Genomic DNA, 23,904 nt, shown 5'->3' with positions numbered 1-23,904 from the left:
CTTCTTCCTAGCAGGAACATGCTGGTCCTGAATTCTTATCAACTGACATTTGAAAGCCCCCCACATGTCAGTTGTTGATTTGCCCTCAAACATCCGCCTCCAGTCTAGATTCCTCAGTTCCTGCCTAATATTGTTTTAATTAGCCTTCCCCCAATTAAACACCTTAAGCCGAGGACTCTTGTTATCCTTATCCACCAGTACCTTGAAACTTACTGAATTATGGTCACTTTTCCCGAAATGCTCCCCTACTGAAACTTCGACCACCCTGGCTGGGTTCATTCCCTAAAACCAGGTCCAGTATTGCCCCTTCCCTAGTTGGACTATCTACATATTGTCTCAGGAAGCCCTCCTGGATGCACCTTACAAATTCTGCACCATCCAAACCCTTAGCACTAAGTGATTCCCAGTCAATATAGGGAAAGTTAAAATCATCTACCACAACAACCCTATTGCTTTTACATCTTTCCAAAATCTGCCTACATAACTGTTCCTCAATCCCCCGCTGGCAATTGGGAGGCCTATAGTAAACCCCCAACATTGTGACTGCACCCTTCCTATTCTGGAGCTCTACCCATATTGCCTCACTGCATGAGCCCACCGAGGTGTCCTCCTGTCGTACAGCTGTGATATTCCCCTTAACCAGCAGTGCAACTCCCCCACCTCTTCTACATCCCTCTCTATCCTGCCTGAAACATCTAAATCCTGGAACGTTTATCTGCCAATCCTGTCCATCCTTCAACCAAGTCTCTGTAATAGCAATAACAACAGTAGCAATTCCTTCAGCGACTGGTGTCTAAGGGCACCCAGTTCTCATTGCACGTACCCCTCTCTCAATTTATAGCCATTCAGATAATAATCTGCCTTCCTGTGTTTGCTACCAAAGTGGATTACTTCACATTTAATCTACATTATACTGCATCTGCCATGCATTTGCCCACTCAGCATGTCCAAATCACACTGAAGCATCTCTGTATCCTCCTCACAGCTCACCTTCCCACCCAGCTTTGTGTCATCTGCAAATTTGGAGATATTACATTTAGTTCCTTAATCTAACTCATTAATATATATTGTGAGTAGCTAGGGTCCCAGCACTGATCCCTGTGGTACCCCACTAGTCACTACCTGCCATTAATTGAGCTTTAATTTTACATGCTAATCTCTTATGTGGGACCTTGTTGAAAGCCTTCTGAAAGTCTAAATACACCACATCCACTGGCTCTCCCTCATCAACTCTACCAGTTACATCCTTTAAAAATTCCAGTAGATTTCGTAAATCCATGCTGACTCTATCCGATTCTGCCACTGTTTTCTAAGTGCTCAGCTATTAAATCTTTTATAATAGATCTAGAATTTTCCCCACTACCGACGTCAGGCTGACTGGTCTATAATTCCCTGTTTTCTCTCTACCTCCCTTTTTTAAATAGTGGAGTTACGTTACATCCAAACTGTGGGAACTGTTTCAGAGCCTATAGAATATCAGAAGATGACCATCAATGCCTCCACTATTTCTGTGCTGCTTCCTTTAGTATTTTAGGACGTAGGTTATCAGGCCCTGGGGATTTATCGGCCTTCAATCCCACCAATTTCCCCACCATTTCCCTACTAATACTGATTTCTTTCAGTTCCTCGCTCACTAAATCCTGTGTTCCCCAACATTGCTAGTATGTTATTTGTGTCCTCCTTTGTGAAGACAGAACCAAAGTATGTATTTAGCTGGTCAGCCATTTCTTTGTTCCCCATTATAAATTCCCCTATTTCTGACTGTAAGGGACGTACACTTGCCTTCACCAACCTTTTTCTCTTCACATAGTTATAGAAACTTTTACAGTCAGTTTTTATGTTCCCCGCAAGCATACTCTCGTACTCTATTTTCCACTTCTTAATGAATCCCTTGGTCTTCCTTTGCTGAATTCTAAACTGCTCCCATTCCTCAGGTCTGTTGTTTTTTTTTTTAGCCAATTTGAATGCCTCTTCCCTGGATCTAATACTATCTCTAATTTCCCTTGCAAGCCATGGTTTGGCCATCTTTCCCGTTTTACTTTTGCAGCAGACAGGAATAAACAATTGTTGCAGTTCACCCATGCGCTCTTTGAATGTTTGCCATTGCTGATCCACCGTCACCCCTTTGAATAATGTTTCCCAATCCATCATAGCCAACTTGCGCCTCATACCATCGTAGGTTCCTTTATTAAAATTCAGGACCCTAGTCTTAGAATCAATTACGTCACTCTCCATCTTGATGAAGAATTCTGTCAAATTATGTTCACTCATCCCCAAGGGGCCTCACACAACTAGATTGCCAATTATTCCTTTCTCATTACACAGTACCCAGTCTAGCATGGCCTGTTCTCTAGTTGGTTCCTCAGTGTATTGGTCCAGAAAACCATTTCGTATATACTCCAGGAATTCCTCCTCTACGATATTGTTACTAATTTGATTTGCCCAATCTATATGCAGGTTAAAGTCACCCATAATTACAGATGTTCCTTTATTGCATGCATCTCTAATTTCCCATTTAATTGCATTCCCAACATTACCACTACAGTTTGGGGGTCTATATACAACCCCCACTAATGTTTTTTGCCCCATAGAGTTTCTCTGCTCTACCCATACAGATTCCACATCGTCAGAGTTAATATCTTTCCTCACTATTGCGTTAATTTCCTCTTTAACCAGCAATGCAACTCCACCGCCTTTTCCTTTTTGTCTGCTCTTCCTAAATACTGAATACCCCTGGATGTCCAGTTCCCATCCATGGTCACCCTGCAGCCATGTCTCCGTAATTCCGACTATATCATACCTGTTTACATCTATTTCCGTGGTTAATTCATCCACTTTATTGTGAATGCTCCTTGCATTAAGGCACAAAGCCTTAAGGCTTGTCTTTTTAACATTACTTGTCTAGTTCACACTATTTTTCACTGAGGCCCTGTTTGATTCTTGCCCTTGATTTCTCTGCCTATCACTTTTCTTATTCCCCTTTCAGTCTTTTGTTCTTGTCCTTGATTTCCCCTCCTTTGACTCCTTGCATACGTTCCCATCCCCCTGCCATTTTATTCCCCAACCACTGTAGCAAATATGCCCCCTGGGACATCAGTCCTGGTCCTGCCCAGATGTAACCTGTCCAGTTTGTACTGGTTCCACCTCCCCCAGAACCAATTCCAATGTCCCAGGAATCTGAAACCCTCCCCCTTGCACCATCTCTTCAGCCATGTATTCATCCGATATATCCTGCTATTTCTACTCTGACTAGCACATGGCACTGGTAGTAATCCTGAGATCACTACCTTTGAGGTCCTACTTTTCAACTTACTTCCTAACTCCCTATATTCTACTTTTAGGACCTTATCCCTTTTTTCACCTATGTCGTTTGTACCAATGTGTACCACGACCACTGGCTGTTCACCCTCCCCCCTTCAGAATATCCTCTAGCCACTCTGAGACATCCTTGACCCTAGCACCAGGGAGGCAACATACCATCCTGGAGTCTCGTTTGCGGCCGCAGAAACACCTATCTATTCCCCTTACAATTGAATCCCCTATAACTATTGCATTCCCACACTTTTTACTTCTCCCCTATGCACCAGAGCCAACTGTGGTGCAACGGATTTGCCTGTTGCTGCTTTCTCCTGAGGGGCCATTCCCTCAACAGTATCCAAAGCGGTATATCTGTTTTGCAGGGGAATGGCCACAGGAGATTCCTGCACTGCCTGCCTAGTCTTCTTGCTCTGCCTGGTGGTCACCCACTGGCGGTCACCCATTCCCTTCCTGCCTGTGGACTCTTAGCCTGCGGTGTGACCGCCTCTCTATATGCACTATCCACGATACTCTCTACCTCGTGGATGCTCCACTGTGTCCCTAGCCACTGCTCCAGCTCCAAAACCTGGACTTCCAATAGTTGCAGCTTGAGACACTTCCCGGATGTATGCTGGCCCTGGGCACTGGAAATGGCCCCGGCTTCCCTGATAGAGCAGGAGGAGCACACCATAGCTTTGAGCTCTCCTGCCATGACTTACCCCCTTACATTAAATTAAACCTTTGGAAGATATTTAATATCAAATAATATCAATTACTCTAGGGCCCTTTTTCCCTGCTCCTCGTTGTTGCAGAATGTAGCCCTTACAAACGTTGAACCACAAAATAAGACCTTAAAAACTAAAGCGATAAAAGTAATAAATACCCAACCGTGGCACTCAAAGGATCACCTTGTTCCTTCCTCACCGAACTCCCTCAGTCACCAAACTCCAACTTAAGCACTCTACTGCTGGAGTTGCAGGAGTTCCACAGGTTAGTGCCCTAGGTCCAACCATCTTCAGTTGCTTCATCAATGACATTCTCTCCATCGTAAGGTCAGAAGTGGGGATGTTCGCTGATGATTGCTCAATGGTCGGCACCATTCACGATTCCTCAGATCTGAAGCAGTTCATGTCCATATGCAGCAGAACTTGGACAATATCCAGGCTTGGACTGACAAGGGACAAATCACATTCATGTCACACAAGTGCCAGGCAATGACTATCTCCAACAAGAGAGAATCTAACCACATCCTCCTGATATTAAATGGCATTACCATTGCTGAATCCCACACTATCAACATCAGGGGGTTACCATTGACCAGAAACTGAACTGGACCAGCCATATAAATACTGTGGCTACAAGAGCAGGTCAGAAGCTAGGAATCCGGCCGCGAGTAACTCACCTCCTGACTTCCCAAAGTCTGTCCACCATCTACAAGGCACAAGTCAGGAGTGTGATGGAATACTCTTCACTGGATGAATGCAGTTCCAACAATGCTCGACGCTTAACGACATCCAGGACAAAGCAGCCTGCTTGATTGGCACCCTATCCATCACCTTCAGCATTCACTCCCACCACCACTAATGCACAGTGGCAGCAGTGTGTACCATCTATAAGATGCACTGCAGCAACTCACCAAGGCTCCTTCAACAGCACCTTCCAAACCCGTAATCTCGACAATCTAGAAAGACAAGAGCAGCAGATAAGACCATAAGATGTAGGAGCAGAAGTAGGCCCTTCGGCCCATCGAGTCTGCTCTGCCATTCAGTGAGATCATGGTTGATTTGATCATCCTAAACTCCACTTTCCTGCCTTTTTCCCCATACCCCTTGATTCCTTGACTGATTAAAAATCTGACTATCTCAGATACATGGGAACACCACTTCCTGTAAGTTCCTCTCCAAGTCACACACCATCCTGACTTGGAATTATATCACCATTCCTTCACTGTCACTAGGTCATAATCCTGAAACTCCCTCCCTACAGCACTGTATGTGCACCTACACCACATGGACTGCAGTGGTTCAAGAAGGCAGCCTACCACCAACTTTGCAAGGGCAATTAGGGATGGGCAGTAAATGCCGGCTGAGCCAGTGACATCCATATCCCATGAACGAATAAAAAAAAACTTCCACTGTCTCCCCATACCCCAGCAAATTGACTGAGATTGTCCTCATTTTCAACTCCCACTGTCGGAGATTAATCACACCAAGGCATCATTTCGTACGTAGAAACATTTATTACTTGTGCACAAGGGAGACAATACAATGAGAGCTACTGTACCATCTCGTGGCAGAATACACGCAGACCTGTTAAAAGCACTTTTACAGCCAATCAGTAAATTTTGCACAAACCTATCCGCTTATTTGCATAAGTTAACTGACCAATCCATGTTCCAGTAAATTTCCATTTCCCTCACAACAGATGTTGTTCTTCCGCACATGCTTATCACAACCCTGATTACATTTGGCCTGGGAAAGAACAAAATGGAATGTCTCAGGTCTTATCCTACAACTGTAGTCAGACAAGATGGTATTGTTCTCAAGGCTGGCACTAAATGGGTACCCTGTAGTTGCCTAGGCCACCACACTCCATCCGCCCCCGGCCCCCACCACCCCCCCCCCCCCCCCCCCCCCCCCCCCCCCCCCCCCCACCCCTCCCCCCACCCCCCGCAAAAACCTTTTGTCCTACAAGGAAAATCCACCACCCTTAGCCAAGCTCTATGTATCCTAGCCCCCGGGCTTCATCCTCAGCAGGGTCCTGATTCCTAAGGAGAGGGAGGAAATAGATAACTAGCTTGCCACCAGGATTCTGGAGGCTCTGTAGTTGGCAAACAGAGCGGATGCAACAGAGGACAAGCTGGATAACTACATACAGGACAATGAGTAGGGGCAAGACCTAAGACAAGGTATTTGAGGAGTGTTTTGAAAAGGTCCCCAAACCACCCACCGATATTAGGGAGCCACCCCTACCAGTCAAAGGATTTTTCCTGGGCAACTGCATGGAGGAGGCGCACTTGGTCCTGAATGAAATGTACATCAGTCTCAATTCTCTGGTCCTTGTTAACATAGAAACAACATGTTTCATTAATAGCTGCACAGACTCCCCCTGTGCCGCTAGCAGGAAATACAGGGCCATACGGTTCTGGAGAGCAACCTTGGAAAGGGATTTAGCTTCCAACTGCAGACTCTGAATGGCGTCAACAGTCTTATTCTCAATAAGTTCCATTGTAGCGGAAATATTAATAATGGCCTTTTCCAGCTCTGCGACCCCTTGACTTGGGATGAGAGCCCGGACAAATTTGTGGAATCCGGTTTTACTGGTAACAAGCGGGTTCCAGGTTGATCGTTTATGATGCCCCACTGGCCCTAGATGGTTATGGAGAGAGTGGATGGTACGGCTGTTGACCCCAAAGGCTTCAGGGACAATATAGCCAATGGTGCAGATGCCCGCCCAATTGACAGGGAGGGTTTTGTACGCCCTGTTTCCACAAAGCCAGAATGAGCCATTGCTGACAAGGGTAGGGTACCAATAAGTGGAATTTTGGCAAAAGTTAAGCCACTTCCAGACAAAAGAAGAATTCGCCTGGGCATACCAGCGGATGCGGCAGGTCTGACTGAGCTGCAACGCTTGCAGGGCCAGCAATTTGGGGCAACCGGACTGATTTTTGTAATTGCAAGGCCCAGATTCTTCAGTGTAGTAGCCAATAGAGGTCCAAGTGGAGGTGGAATTATTTGAGGTGAGATTGTATGATCATTGACAGTCACACCCACCCACATTAAAGTATGTGAGGCTTGCCTCAGATCTCGGGACCTACGAAAGACACACTATCTCATTGGCCTTGCACTCCCAAAAGGTGGTCATAGGACCAGACTGGTTGTGGAACCTGGTAGTTATAATCAGCAAGGTAGGCACAGAACCCAAATGGCAACTCACCCACCCGAGTACTACCCTTGGTATAATTTCTCCTGATGCATAGCCAGGCCGGCCCCTTAACAACCACAAAGGTGGGCTCCCGTCTCCAAATGGGCATTCGATGAATGAGGGCCCCTATATTACCTAGGGACCATGTGGAATCTGAGGAGAAAGCCAGAAAATGCATCTCTGAGGAGGAGGGGTTAACAGGAAAATGAGTACAAATCCAACATTTAGTTCGATTAACTTGTGAGGCTATGGCCTGCATTCGCTGAACCACAGAATTGGTAGTCCAAGGACCACAGAGGACAGGATCCAAATCAGTCAACATTCTGACAGCTAAGTTAAAGGTCCTGCACAAGCCCTTCCGTCCGAGGTCAGCATCCGCTTGACGTGCGAGGCGTGGATCCACAAGGGTCGTCCTTCAACTTTCACGGCCGTATGGGTGGTGAGCAGGACTTGGAAAGGCCCCTCCCATCAAGGTTCCAAACAGTTCTTTCACCTGAAGGTCTTAACCAGGACTAGGTCCCCAGGCTGGTATTGATGGCAGTCTTCAATGGTGGGCTTTTTCTGAGCTTCTACTACCTGTGTATGCAAGCTTTTGAGGGAATTCGTAAGCGCTATACCGTATGTAATCATTCCCTCATCCATAGCATGGATGTCCATTTCCCTAGCAGACAAGGGTGGGGCCACCAGGACGCGCATGGGATGTCCCATTACAACTTCATAAGGGGAAAGGGAGGTGGTACGGTTAGGGTGAAAACGCATAGTCATGAGCGCCAAGGGTAGAGCTTCAGGCTACTTCAAACCGGTTTCTTCACATAATTTAGCTAGTTTGTTTTTCAGAATACCGTTTTGTCTTTCCACTGCCCCAGTAGACTGGGGATGGAATGGGCAGGAAAGGTGGTGGTTGCATTGTAAGGCCTTCCTTTATTAGTTCCTTTATCACTTTAGCAATAAAATGAGGTCCATTATCACTTGATAAAATCTCTGCTATCCCAAACCTGGGTATGTATTCATGCAACAACAATTTTGCAACAATAATAGCATCATTTCATCAGGTGGGATACGCCTCCACCCATCGCGAGAACAAAAATACTATAACTAAAACATAATTATATCCCATACATTTAGGCATTTGTATAAAGTCCATTTGTAGATGTACAAATGAGCCCCAAGGCTGGGGTCCCGTACCAGCAGTCACTGTGGGCGTCTTTCCTGGGTTATGTCATTGACAAAGCAGACATTGTGAAGCTATTTTAGCTGCCATGGCGAAAAACCCAGGCGCAAACCACATTTGTTGTGCCATTCTGTTCATCCCTCCCCCCTTTGCCCCAATATTTTCTACTCTATGTAATGTCCTGCTGGGTGTTGACAATGGTATGACAGGTATTACTAATACAATGCCTATTAGCATATTATTATTCACTATACATTCAACATTCATTCTATATACTCATGTCAAACCTCTGAGCTGGCAACCGGTCAAGTCATGATTCTTGTGTCGTGAGAGATTCAATAAATGCTCATTAGTTACCCATAAAGGGACTACCCCTTCATTAATCTGTCTTAAATTTTCTCGGGCTTGTTCCAGTGCCCAAGATCCATAGGTGCAGCATACATCATTTCTGCTTGCTTTGTCTGAAATATCTTTCCCTATTTCAATTAATTTATTGATAGTCCCCGCATGACTTTTGAGCACGGTAGCTAGGCTTTGGATTAACCATGTCACGTCCTGGTCCGTATCTAATTGGGTATCCTGGATCCCCTGTCTCCGCCCTAAAATCTCCTTAAGCTTAAAGCTCTGGGTACGGACCTTCTGATCTACAGTTGCCAGGTTCTGAATTAACCAATGATGTCCCTATATTGAATATCGTAGCGGCATCATTTATCAGGCTGCATTTAACGCGGTTCCCTCCCAAGCCTGATCGCATCTCGCCATTGAACCGAACTGCTTCAGTCATCAATTGGCCCCTCAGAGCCGTATAGAGTGCTTGGGTATGGGTTGAGCACCACTGGGGCAGGGCAATTCCGGATATGTTCAAGACTACGGGTATCAGCTTGTGGTGTACATTATCATACAAAACTTCTGATTAACCAGTACCAAACCATTCGTCGGTCCTAGATGCATAGTTGGACAAGATGGGTCAGTCGATGTGGTTTGAGAGGTTTCAATTATCTCTACTCGGACTGTTGAAGCAGATGTGGAAAGTGGCTGGGTAGTGGTGGACCTCCCATGCCCGATCTGAAGCAAACCCTTACTACAATTTGAAAGCACTTGTTCTCCTACTGTTACGTTTATCATTCCCCGTTGCGTGTTGCATTCGGCACTGTCCATGCTGTACCACAGTTCCTCCTGCGGTGCGGGATGAGAAGTGATGATCTCCGACCTTGTTGCCAGTACTGATATGCCCACGACCAGGATCGTAGATCTGTGGAGACATTAACATCGGCTCCTGTTCTCCGGGTTACCGCTTGGTCAATTGTCATGTATCTTTAATCTTTTAACTGTGTGTAATGCCCCCATTTACTTCCTGTTCTCATATCTACAAGTGCGCATGTATCACCTTTCATAATTATCTTGTATGGTCCATGCCTGTTCTGCCACAGAAGGCTGTGGAGGCCAAGTCGTTGAGTGTATTTAAGACCGAGATAGATAGGTTCTTGATTGGTAAGGGGATCAAAGATTATGGGGAGAAGACGGGAGAATGGGGTTGAAAAACTTATCAGCCATGATTGAATGGCGGAGCAGACTCGATGGGCCGAATGGCCAAATTTCTGCTCTATGTCTGGTGGTCTTATTCCCCACTTGGTCCACTGTTGCTCTTTGGATTTGCTTGTTTCCATACCCTTAATCACTTGTCGGTCTCTGACTTCCTCTCTCAACTCATGTAATTGCTTACTTAATTCCCTTACATTGTCCTGTATTTTTCCTTTCAGTGGCCCTACACCTCTTACTATAATGCCTTCAGGTAATTGCATGGCCCTTCCTGTTATCATTTCAGTGGGGTGAACCCGTTAACCCTAAGGCACATCAGAATGATGGGCAATACGGTGGCCCAGCTGTTGCCTGTCTCCTGAATTGCTTAGGCTATAGATGTTTTTAGAGTTCAGTTCATCTTTTCCACTATCCCTGAACTCTGGGGGTGGTAAGGAATATGGAATTTCTGTTTAATCTCCATAAGATTACACACTACTTTAATGACTCTCTTTATGAAATGAGTTCCCTGATCTGAATCCATCTGGGTAGGCACCCTCCACTTCTTCCAGTCTACTGTCTCCTGCTGCTGTCCCACTTCAGACCTCAATTCCTTAAACTGCCAACACAACTCTACAGTGCACCTTCTTATCCTATCTTTCAATGGGTCAGTATCTTCACTTCCAGTGATGGTTCTCTCTGAGCCGCTTAGCTCTGTCTGTCATCATAGTGTTAATCCTGTGGTCTTACTTTTTGTAGCTCGCAGGCACATTAATATAATGAGTAATACATCTATTTAGCCTTTTTCCAGCTTTCCCTTTACCTGTATCCATCTTGCGGTAAATTGTTGTTAAGTGTTATTTCTCCTTACATTTCAATTCCTGAACTACAGATTCCACATAGTTTTACCTCTAAGTTTTTTTTCCTTCTGACCGTGATCATCCTAAGATTCTCTTGAGTTCAGTTTCTCTGTTGTCCACGAGGATCTCTGTCTCTAGATCTTTGCTTATCTCCCCCTGTGCGTTTCCAATGTCTCAGTTGATGGCCAGATTATCAAATTCACTTCCCTTAAAAAGTTTGTATATTGTGTCCTCTTTCCCTAACTCATTCTCCTACTTGCCTCATACCATTTTACACATGCAACAGCTGCCACCTTATCTTGTTCAGGTTGCCTGGAGAGACTTTAAAATAAATAAAATATTCTCATAACAGTTTTAAAAACAGAAATCAGGTATTGACATGTTTTGCTTCCTTCTCAAACATTTTGTCTCAAAAGTAACCCACTAAATTGTGTCTGACCTGTTTCTTTTAGAAATATCCCAGATTCATTAACTTGGCCAAAAATTGGATTTCTGCCAAACTTTGTCAAGGTCTTGAGTTTAGCTTCCTATTTTGGGGACAGACTTTACAAATACAAACATTTGCAGCATTTGAATTAGTGCCAGTTGTTGTCAAACCTTTTAAAATGAAAATTCCCTTTTGAGAAATTATCAGGAACCAAACCTCAAATTTTAAACTTTGTAAGAACTGTAATTTATCAAAATTAAAATACCTCTTTCTTATGTGTGTTGATTTGTATCCAAGTTATAATTTCCGTATGTTTATCGACACATTTTTTTTATCTTAGATAGCATCCTAGTGATTCAAAAGTAACCTGTTAAATTACACTGCACTTTACATCTCAAGATTGTCCCAAATTCAAATTACAGTGCTGTTGGGATGCAGATTTCCTTTAATTTTTAATTCTTCTCTTCAAAAGAAACCCCCTTTTATCCATTGGAACCATCTAGACCGTGTGTTTATGTCATTTGGTTTTTCTAGAATCCTTCTGAATTTCAAGTAATTTTTTTCCTCAGAATTTTAGAATATTACCTCGTATGTATCAATCCCAATCAGTTTGGAAGCTTATGATGAGGGTTATTCCTTACTAGTCTGCAAGGGGGTGGTACAAGGGTTTGTTCATCTCAAACAAAGACAAGCCCTGTTTTATCTTTACACTATCTTCAAATTGCGATTTTTACCAGAAATCTCAACTCAAACCTTATACTCAATACTTTGGAATGTTTGAATAAACTTTTCCTTTAATCTAGTATGGGGCTTTCGACTCTAAAGCGCTCAACCACACACACAAAAGACAATTTAGGGATGAAAACACATTAAAGCTCACATACAAATGCTTCCTTGCACACAAACAAAGACATATATAAAGGTATGTATTTATATTCCTATAATATTGAACTTAACTCTAAACGAAGCTTCAAGTAGCAGTGGGGGGAATAAAGAGATCTTGAAGTCTCCACCTATAGGGATAATCAAACTCACATTTTCTCTGCTGCACTTGTCAATTGCTCATTAACCCCCTAAGGGTACCCTCCCTCTCTCTCTTCAGCACAAACAGCTCTTGTAACTTAGATCAATTCATTTTTTAAGTTACAGAAAATTCAGTAGCAGACCTTTCCGGTCCCAGTCATCCTTAAAACATATGCTAAGCGACATTTCTATCCCGATTAAAAGTTCCATCTGGTGGAAAGCTCTCTCCCTTACCTTGGGTCCACTTAACCCATTCAGAAACATGTTGGACACTTTCTAGTCCATAATGGACATTGATATAAGCATTTGGGGTTCCCTTTGGAGGGGGAACCTGGGGTTTCTTTGATGCCATATTACCCATTTTCTATCTAATAACTAATAAAAAGGCCAGTCCTTGGCGTGTCCTTGACCCCCAATCTACTACTAAGGTACTTTCACCAATCAGTCCACTCACGCTCAAGGGCTCCTGAACCCTGAGCCGCAATCATGCACACACACACTTAGTACCAGCTCCAGGGGCTACCATCCCCGAGTATTACGTCTAAACCTAAACTCCAGAGGCTACCGACTGCGACAACTAATCTCCCAAATACTTAAATAGCTGACTTACCCTAAGAGTCAGCCACAGGCAGGTGAAGGCCGATCGCGGGTCAACAAACCCCAGAAGCCCAAATTGGGCTGCCGCAGACTGAGGAGTCCTCGAACCGCAAGGTCCTAACGCTGGCGCTCCATGACCCAACCCTATGGGTTAGTCATTTAGGTGGAACATCTAAGAAACTGTCGGAGATTAATCACGCCAAGGTATCATTTCGTACGTAGAAACCCCATTTACTACTTGTGCACAAGGGAGACAATACAATGAGGGCTACGGTACTGTCTCGTAGCAGAATACACGCAGACCTGTTAAAGCACTTTTACAGCCAATCAGTAAATTTTGCACAAACCTATCCGCTTATTTGCATAAATTAACTGACCAATCCATACATTCGGCCTGGGAAAGAACAAAATGGAATGTCTCGGTTCATCCTACAACTATGGTCAGACAAGATGGTATTGTTCTCGAGGCTGCAGTATTTTTCTCTTAGGCCTAGGCATATAATTCAACTTCTCCATTAACCCTTTTAGCACTAAATGGATATCCTGTAGTTGCCCAGGCCACCACATTACCATGGCCTCAACACCTACCCCCACTTGGTGATCTTCAACCAAATATCAGCCACCTGCTTCTCCAATATTTGTTCCCTCCTTGTTTTCCACTCCCTTACCTGTACCGCTGTTGACCACTCTTTCAGCCTCTACACAATGCTCCATGGAGCTGCCCATCTCTCACCAGTGGAATGATTCCTGGGATGAGAGGGGTGTCCTATGAAGAGAAATTGAGTAGAATGGGCCGATGTTTCCTGGAGTTTAGAAAAATGAAAGGTGATGTCCTTGAAATGTATGAAAAAGGGCTTGACAGGGTAGATGCTGACACTGTTTCCCCTTGCCTGGAGAGTCTTGCACAAGGATTCATAGTCTCAAGAAAAAGGATCAGCCATTTAGAACTAAGATGAGGAACTAGGCATTGTCAACATGATGTTATGAAAGGGAAATTCTATTTGACAAATCTATTAGAGTCTTTTTGAGTATGTAACCAAATTAGATAAAGAGGAACCAGTGGATATGGTATATTTGGATATTCAAAAGCCATTCGATAAGGTTCCACGGGAAAGGTTGATAAAGGGGGCAGAACTCATGGGGTTGGGGCTAATATATTAGCGTAGATAGAGAATTTATTAAGGTCAGAAAACAAAGGGTAGGAATAAACAGGTCATTTTCAGGGCGGCATGTTGTTACTTAGTGGAGTGCTACAAGGAGCAGGGCAGGGTCACCAGCTATTTACAAACAATAGATTATTGATTTGAAGGGACCCAAATTTGCTGCTGATCCAAACCTAAGTGGAAAAGTAGGCCGTGAGGAGGATACAAGGGCCTGGATTTTCACTCTCAAGTCTGGAAGCACTGGTTGGGAAATTTACTGGCTCACTGCGCCCACCTCAGGAGAAACTCCCTCCAGTGATAGGTTCTTCCTTCCAGGCAGAGGGGCAGGTGCAGAATGGAGTCCGGCCCACCGACCCCAGACACAGATTGGAAGTAGCCATAGGGACTGTCAAGCAGCAAGGCAGGCTAGTTAAAAGGCCCGCCTTGGTTTTCTGGGACTTTGCCCCATTTGTTTTATTAAATATTAGGCATTCCGGCTCTCACCCCTGCCCATTGCCCTAGCCATCTTAATGCCACCCCACGGCCCCTTATAGTTCCTATGCCAACTCATGGCAACCCACCCACTACCCTTTGTCTTTATACCCTCCATGCCAACTCACCCAATACTCACCATCCACAGATCTTAGGATCTACTTTGAGATTAAATAAAGTTCTAAATATCAATTATATTCTTAACTATAAAACCAGTCCCATTCAAGAAAGCCAATTCAAAACATAAATCCCCTCAAGTATTTAATCCCTTCTAGAAATAACCTGCTGTATTCATAACCCCACATCAAAGACATCGAATCCTTTAATAATCTCTTTGAACTGTGAATCAAACTGTGCACTTACAGCCCCCTACTGTGATAATGGTAGGTTGTGGAAAGCAACCAAGCATTTATAACGATAGCCCTTAGAATATGTCAACAAACACCTATTATAAATACTTGAAACCAATTGTTTCTACTGTGACGCATGCAGCCTTTTCAAAAAAAAGGTTAGGGATTTTAAAAAACTTGACAGCTTGAGTATTTTTTTACCTCCTGACACAGGCAGGTTGTTTATCCTTCAATTTTTAAAGGGTTAAATATTTGAACAACTTCATAGCTTAACAGTTCTACAGATCTTCAAAGCATTTATGACTACTCTTTAGATTAATCTAAAATGTAGAATAAGGCTCTTGTTTTTGTGAAAAGGGGCCTGTTTGAATTCAGCATTCAATTCAAATGAATCTGCTGAGTTCGGGTTTCCCACATATGTGAGTCAGATCCCGCACCCTTTCCCCTACCAGTGAAAATGGGACCTGTCAGAAATGGGGTTGGGTTTCCATCTCCATGACTTAGTGAAAATCTGAGCTCAGGAGTCTGCACATGGCTATAGGTAGGTTGTGAGTGGAAGAGAAGGTGGTAGATAGAGTATAATGTGGAGAAAAGTGAGGTTCAGAATCTTTCGCAGAATCTTTACAGTGTAGAAAGAGGCCATTCAGCCCATCAAGTCTGCACTGGCTCTCTGAAAGAGCATTCTACCTAGTCCCAGTCCCCTGCCTTATCTCTGTGCACATTCTCTCTTTTCAGATAGCAATCCGATTCCCTTTTGAATACCTCGATCGAACCTGCCTCCACCACCCTCTCTGGAAGTTTGTTCCAGAATCCAGCCACCCTCTGGGTGCAAACATTTTCCCTCTCATCATTTTTACTTCTTTTGCCAATTATTTTAAATCTGTGCCCTCTAGTTCTTGATGCTCCCTTGAGTGGGAACAGTTTTTCACTATTTACCCTGTCCATACCTCTCAGGATCTTAAATACCTCTATCAAGTCTCCTCTCAGCCTTCTTTTCTCCAAGGAAAGGAGTCCCAACCTCTCCAATCTATCTTCGTAGCTACAGTTCTTTATCCCTGGAATCATTCTTGTGAATCTCCTTTTACTCTCACCAATGCCTTCACATTCTTCCTCAAGTAATAGTGCCCAGAACTGGATGCAGTATTTCAGATGAGGCCCAACTAGCATCTTATACAAGTTCAACATTACTTACTTGCTTTTGTACTCAGTGCCCCTATTAATATAGCCTAAGATACTATGTGCTTTATTAACTGCTCTCTCAATATGCCCTGGCATCTTCAAGACTTAGGTACATATACTCTGTTCATGCGCCTCCTTTAGAGTTTCTCCCTTTATTTTATACTATCCCCCCATATTCTTCCTGCCAAAATGAATCACCTCACACTTCTCTGCATTGAACTTCATCTGCCATTTGTCTGCCCAATTCACCAACATGTCTATGTCCTTTTGAAGTTCAAGACTATCCTCATCACAGTTGACAATGTTTCCAATCTTCATATAATCTTTTGAAATCATGCTCTGAACACCATAATCTAAGTCATTAATATGTACCAGGAAGCGCAAGAGTCCCAACACTGACCCCTGGGGAACTCCACTCAAGACCTTCCTCCAATCTGAAAAACAACTATTTATCACTACTCTGTTATTCGCTTTGGTAAAAAGAATAGAAAAAAGTATTTATTTTAAACAAACACCAAAAATGCTGGAAAAACTCAGCAGGTCTGACAGCATCTGTGGAGAGAGAAACAGATTGGATGTTTCAAGTCCATATGACCCTTCTTCAGAGCTCAAGTATGACAGGATTGGTTTGTGGGGTTCTTATTGATTTTTATATTGCCTTTTGATTGTTGAAACAGACTGAACGTAACTTTGAGGAGAGAGGTCACGTTTGTATAATGCAGGAAAGGAAAGATTCTGTTGTCTGCAATAGGAGTATAGGAACAGATGTATGCTTTTCAGCTCCCCAGTGGAGGTACAGATCAGCCTTGATCTATTTGAATGGCTGATGATCTGTGCCTCAACCCAATTAACTAACTTTACTGCATATCCCTTAATATCTTTGCCTAACAAAAATCTATCTTATCAGCTTTAAACGCTGAGGTAGTATTCAGCAAAGCAGGCATCCCTGAAATGTTAAAAGCAAAATACTGCGGATGCTGGAAATCAGAAACGAAAACAGAAAATGCTGGAAAGACTCAGCAGGTCTAACAGCATCTGTGGAGAGAAAGAAACCCAGAGTTAACATTTCGAGTCCTTATGACTCTTCTTCCCTGAAATGTTCTTGGCTGTCTAGGTAACTTCCAATATTATGTGGCATTACTTAATGACAATTGCCTAAAGGTGAGGCTGTGTGTGATGGTGTCATTTGTCTTGGTGGAGTAGGTGCCTTCAGTTCTTTTAATGAACTAATGGTTGAGATTACTACTTAAGCAGAATAAAACTAATTATAGAAGTATTATCCTTTGAAAGTCTTAACCAGTTGTTTTATAATTATACATTTTTTAAAAATTGCATGGCTTTTTCCCTTCAAGGAAGAACAGCACCAAAGAGAGCTGTGTCTGCTCCGCAAGCGATTAGAGGAACTCGAGACTAATCAGAAGCAGCAGTTACAGGAACTTGGTGCTCTCGATTGATCTGATGTTCATGGAGGTGAGAGAACGCAGTCCGTATGAGACTTCAAAAATCTTTAGATTAATTTTGCTCTTTTTGACTTGCAATCATTTATTTGGTGCTACTATTTATCGCACAGTTTTGAATTTGGAAATAATTCTCTACGGGTTGAGCAAGCTGTACTCAGCAGATTTACGTAAAACATTGCAGTATCTTGAGTTTTTACGAATAACTCCACGTGCCTTGAAAAAGCTCTGATTTGATCCTATGGACAGTGCAGTATGTTGATTGACTGAACTGTCATGATATCTCACAAATAGTCTAGTCACCTTTTCCCCCCTCCATTTCTATCCTGTGGGCACCCCTTAGCGATGATTTTTTAAAGGAGACATTCTGCTGTCTTTTTGATGATACCGCACATGTAGAATTTCAAAGAAAGATGAAATAGTGACTGTATCTTGGGAAGTCTATGTTAGGAACATAGGAGCAGGAGAAGGCCATTCAACCCCTTGAGCCTGCTCTGCAATTTAACTAGATCATCGCTGTTCTTCTACCTCAATGCCATTTTCCTGCACTGTCCCAGTATCATTTGATGTCATTGGTATCTAGAAATCTATCGATCTCTGCTTTGAACACACTCAATGACTGAGCTTCCACAGCCCTCTAGGGTAGAGAATTCCAAAGATTTGCCACCCTTTGAAGTAACTATCTCAGTCCTAAATGGCCTACCTCTTATTTTAAGACTGTGTGCACTGGTTCTAGACCCCCAACCAGAGGAAGCATGCTTCCTGCATTCACCCTGTTGAGCCCTGTAAAAATTTTGTACACTTCAATGAGATCACCCCTCAGTCTTCAAAATTCTAAGGAATGCATGTCCAGTCTCCTCAATCTTTCCTCATAGGATAATCCTGCCATACCAGGGATTAGTCTGGTGAACCTTCGTTACACTTCCTCTACATCCCTACACCTTCCTTAGGTAAGGAGACCAAAACTGTGCACAAGACTCTAAACAACTGCAGCAACATTTCTTTCGTGCTATACTCCAATCCCCTTGCAATAAAGGCTAAAATACCATTTGCCCTTCTTATTGCTTGTTGCAACTGCATGTTAGCTCTGAGTGACTTAAGAACAAGAACACTCAAGTCCGTTTGGACTTCAATACTTCCCAATCTCTCCTGTTTAAGAAATATTCTGCATTTCTGTTTTTCCTACCAAAGTGGATAACTTCACATTTTCCATATTATATTCCATCTGCCATGTTCTTGCCCATTTAGTCTGTCTAAATCTCCTCGAAGCCTCTTTACATCCTCCTCATAACTCACATTCCCATCAAGTTTTGGGTCATCAGCAAGCTTGGAAATATTACATTTGGTCCCCACATCCATATCAGATTGTGAATAGCTGGGGCCCAATCATTGATCCCTGCAGTACCCCACTAGGCATGCAAGGAAACATTGCTCCACTTGATTTATTTTTTCTTTCTGCATTTTAGAAAAGTAAAGTGGATAAATGAGTATTATGGAATTTCTACAGAAGACCAGATACAATTTTATTGTACAAAAGCATTGCAAATGCAAGAATGTTCTCTATTTGTCTGTGGTGATGTGTGTGACTGTTCTGGATGCATTTTAAAAATAACTTTCAGATGCTTTGCCAGCTTTCTTTATTTTTTTACAACTACTGAATTATGTTGTGGTATGTCTGTAAATATTTGCATTAATTAAGCTGCATGCACAGACTCTAGGGTCTGTGTTCTGTGTTTAATATGTATTGGCACACAGCGTAGAAAGCCCTTGCCAAGAACAGGAGCAGCAGTGGTATTGAGTCGTTATACTCTCCTTGCATTTTTTGATACATAATTGTTCCAAATTTGACACTTTAATATGTCTAATTTATTATGAACTTATGTCAAATAATTTTTTAACATGTTTGTCATTCATGATTTTAATTTGGCCTTTTTTAAAATAAATTATTTCTAATTCTCTGATAACTATTTTTGTACAATTCAAATATTTAATTACTTGAAATGACTATACATTGACTTTGGAACAAACACTTGTTGATCATTGATATTTCAATACTTGTCAAATAAACACTTTGTATTGTATGTGTATTGTATGTATGTGCCTTTGTTTATAAAACTAGAATCACAGTCTCAATGGAAAGGTGAACTGTTGGTCTGGACAGGCGGCCACATCTGACTTTGAAATTCCTAAAACTGTCTGTAAGGCGAACTGCAGTCTGGATAATGCAGCGAGAGTGGGCAGACAAAGTGTTACATTAAACACCACTTTAGAACCTTGGAATATTAACCCTGATTGACGGGAAGACAGCTACTGAGAGACCTGGATAACAACACATTGCCCGGTCTGTTTGAATTTGAGACTGAGGTTTGGCTGCCAACTGTCCATCTCACCCACCTTTTGGTATGATACATATGACTAGATAGGGCACTTCAATCAGCACACCCACAATGTACTCTTATGTCGACTTTACAGCAGACTCCATTATATAAACATCAAATGAAAATTTGTCCATTTACTTGATACAATATAGAGCACAGTCAGTGAATAATTTAGAATGATTGTAAACAGAATGAAAGTTGTGGGGTATATTCTGCATGGATGTTTCTGTGTTAATAATAAAACTGGGTTGGTTTAGTGTGAAATTTCCTTGGTGAACTCCTTCACAAGGTAAATGCATCAGTTCTCACAGAAGGTTAACTCACCATTGCTATTGCTATCCTCCAAGGTTAATCACTGATTCTGCAAGTTCTAGTGACATGACAACATCTGTTGTTATGGGGAATTATTTGCTAACCTGGTACTAGATTATTTTCAAATGCCTTGAATTTATAAATGAGCCACATGGTCACCAAGTTTCTTTTGCAGACCAATGGTTTTGGCATTAAGGCTGAATCATTGTTACCTGAAGTGTGACAGATAGGGAGGTATGATCCCAGGCCCTGACTGCATGTTAAAGGTCCCATTGTTACAAATGGTCATTGCCTGACACTTGTGTGGTGTAAATGTTACTAGTCAGCCTAAGCCTGTATATCGTCCAGGTCTTTCTGCATTTGGACATGGACTACTTCAGTATCTGAGGAGTCGTGAATGGTGCTGAACGTTGTGCAATCATCAGCAAACATCCCCACTTCTGACCTAATGATGGAAGGAAGGTCAGTGATGAAGCAGCTGAAGATGGTTCGGCCTAGGACACTATCCTGAGGAACTGCAGTGATGTCCTGGAGCTAAGATGACTGACCTCTAACAACCACAGCCATCTTTCTTTGTGCTAGGTCTGACTCAACCAGCAGAGAGTTTTCCCTATGATTCCCATTGATTCCAGTTTTGCTAGGGCTCCTTGATGCTGCATTGTCAAATGCAGCCTTGATGTCAAGGGCAGTCACTCTCACCTCACCTCTGGAATTCAGCTCTTTTGTCCATGACTGAGCTGCTGCCAAGTCAAGGGACAGGGTAACCTAGGTTCCAACTCACCAGGGGGCCAAGGTTGCACTTGAGCTCTGCTGCAGAGGACTTAGATGAGGAATTCGATGGGCCAGGTTCCAGAAGAAGGCTGGTGGGTATACACAACAAAATGCTTGGTGCACTGGGAGTCTGCCAGGAAGCCAGTGGTCAATGTCAAGGAGCAATAAGGAGTCTGGTAGGAACTTGGCATAGGACTTTGCACAGCGTTTAGAGCAGAACCTTTCCAGTGTGAAAGAGGTGACCAACTCCTTTAACACATTGTGGACCCAACCATGATGCAGCATCGGATGGCCAATGTCTCAGCTTCCATTGCAGCTCAAAGAGAAGCCACCCAATGTCTAGGTGCTGCAGTGGAGGCTTCGGTTGCTCGGATGGTGGAGATAGTTGGAGGGACGGGTAGTATTGAGGAGGCGGGGAGGCTGTAGAAGGATTTGGACAGGTTAGGAGAATGGGCAAAGAAGTGGCAGATGGAATACAACGTGGGGAAGTGTGAGGTCATGCACTTTGGTAGGAAGAATAGAGGCATAGACTATTTTCTAAATGGGGAGAGAATTCAGAAACCTGGAGTGCAAAGGGACTTGGGAGTCCTGGTCCAGGATTCTCTTAAGGTTAACTTGTAGGTTGAGTCGGTAGTTAGGAAAGCAAATGCAATGTTGGCATTTATTTCAAGAGGACTAGAATATAAAAGCAGGGATGTGCTGCTGAGGCTTTATAAGGCTCAGGTCAAACCACATTTAGAATATTGTGAGCAATTTTGGGCCCCGTATCTCAGGAAGGATGTTCTGACCCTGGAGAGGGTCCAGAGGAGGTTCATGAGAATGATCCCAGGAATGAAAGGCTTAACATATGAGGAACGTTTGAGGACTCTGGGTCTATACTCAATGGAGTTTAGAAGGATGAGGGGGGATCTGATTGAAACTTACAGAATACTGAAAGGCCTGGATAGAGTGGATGTGGGGAAGATGTTTCCATTAGTAGGAGAGACCAGGACCCGAGGACACAGCCTCAGAGTAAAGGGAAGACCTTTTAGAACAGAGATGAGGAGAAACTTCTTTAGCCAGAGAGTGGTGAATCTATGGAATTCATTGCCACAGAAGGCTGTGGAGACCAGGTCATTGAGTGTATTTAAGACCGAGGTGGATAGATTCTTGATTGGTAAGGGGATCAAAGGTTATGGGGAGAAGGTGGGAGAATGGGGTTGAGAAACTTATCAGCCATGATTGAATGGCAGAGCACACTCGATGGGCCAAATGGCCTAATTTCTGCTCTTATGTCTTATGGTCTTTGTAAGCTTACCTTGTTGCCACCATGGCTGTGAATACCAGTGTTCAACGAGGTTTGCAGGATGTCACAGTAGTCTAACAATCTGTCCAACCAAGATTACTAGAATTGCTGAGGGACATTCCAGGGGTTAGCAGAAGCTTCATGGAGCACAAACTGTTGTCCTTTTTTAGGGTGGCAGCATTTGTCCTTCCTTCATTGCCATTGCACCAGTTTCTTTCAGCCAATCAGACCAGACTGCAGCTGTCCATGCCAAGATAGTGCAGTGAAGTAGGGCCTTCTAGGCTCAGAATTGCAGCCTCCCCCCAGTTAAAGTCAGCAGCCTTCCACCAGCCATGCTGGATCTGCTGGGGTAGCACTGTGTAGGGGTATAGGACAGGCAAAGTATATGGAAGACTGGCATTAAGGGAATGCAATTTGGCCTGGTTTAATTTAGAAATTTGATTTGGACTGTTTGTTTTGTGGTGGTTTTAATTTTAGCATTGTGACCAAGTGGACACTATGATGTTCAGTAACAGAGGGAAGGGCAAGGTGTGGGACTATTACTCAATGGGGAATTTGGGGTTGCATTCATTGGTACCATAGTTGGATGAATTGATCACGGACAGCCAGACCAGAAGGGGCAATGCTGATTTCTGCCTCCTTCTCCTTCCTAGATTGTCATTGTAGAGGTAGTGGCAAGGTATGTACTCTCATGATGGCGAGGTTGTACAGCATGTAACAAACCAACACGAATCTTGACATAGAACCATAGAAAAACTATGGCACAGAAAGGCCATTCAGTCCATCGTGTCTCACTGGGTGAAAAAACTAGCCCCCCATTCTTCCAGCACCCAGTCCATAGCTTTACAGGTGCAGGTCCTGGTACATTTTAAATGATAAAAACAAAAAACTGCGGATGCTGGAAATCCAAAACAAAAACAGAATTAAAAACAAAAAACTGTGGATGCTGGAAATCCAAAACAAAAACAGAATTACCTGGAAAAACTCAGCAGGTCCGGCAGCATCGGCGGAGAAGAAAAGAGTTGACGTTTCGAGTCCTCATGACCCTTCAAACTGTTGCTGCCAGACCTGCTGAGTTATTCCAGGTAATTCTGTTTTTGTTTTACATTTTAAATGAATTGAGGGTTTCTGCCTCAACCACCAATCTGGGCAGCCAATTCCAGGCATGTACCACCCTCTTGGTGAAAAAGATTTTCCTAATATCCCCTCTAATCCTTCTCCCAATCACCTTCCGCCAATCACCTTAAATCTGTGCCCCCTGGTAATTGACCTCTCCAATAGGGAAACAAGTCTTCCCTGTCTACTCTGTCGCGGCCACTCATCATTTTGTACACCTCAATCAAGTCTCCCCTCAGCCTCCTCTGTTCTAAAGAACACAATCCCAGCCTACCTGATTTTTCCTCAGAGCTGCAATTTTCAAGCCCTGGCAACATTTTTGTAAATCTTGTGCTCTGCCAAGTGTTGCAGGAACCCTGCAGATCCAGAGTGATCCAGGTCATGGAGGCGTTGTTTAAGCACCATAATATTCTGGTCAATAACATTCCATGGGGCTTTCATTATGTGCATGCTGCCCAAATGTGTGTGGGTTGCACATTAGAGTCATGAGACAGGTGGTCAGTGGATAGCCCTTGTCGCCCAGTAGCCACCCTTTGGTTTGCCGAGGTGGTTCCAATGCATCTGGTACAGGGACTGCCACAGAATAAAGGCGCCTGATTGTTTCC

At 43.4% G+C, this 23,904-nt stretch overlaps 1 protein-coding gene across 2 annotated transcripts in view; it reads left to right on the top strand.

Annotated features, from left to right (window-relative positions):
- Positions 1-19,518, top strand: part of cep83 (centrosomal protein 83) — a 77,696-nt gene extending 58,178 nt beyond the window's left edge. The window contains exons 15-16 of one of the 2 annotated variants that reach the window (XM_041201853.1): positions 17,333-17,450; positions 18,904-19,518. In XM_041201853.1, coding sequence (XP_041057787.1) covers positions 17,333-17,434 — 102 coding nt within the window. In that variant the 3' untranslated portion in view covers positions 17,435-17,450; positions 18,904-19,518. Of the gene's footprint in view, positions 1-17,332; positions 17,989-18,903 lie in introns of those variants that run through there. The other variant, XM_041201854.1, reaches the window with a different exon arrangement.
- Positions 19,519-23,904: the final 4,386 nt, after the last annotated feature.

Source organism: Carcharodon carcharias, chromosome 13 (assembly GCF_017639515.1).
Source record: "Carcharodon carcharias isolate sCarCar2 chromosome 13, sCarCar2.pri, whole genome shotgun sequence".
Lineage (NCBI taxonomy): Eukaryota > Metazoa > Chordata > Chondrichthyes > Lamniformes > Lamnidae > Carcharodon > Carcharodon carcharias.
Note: the sequence above shows the minus strand (reverse complement) of the source record. Positions and strands in the feature narration are given on the sequence as shown.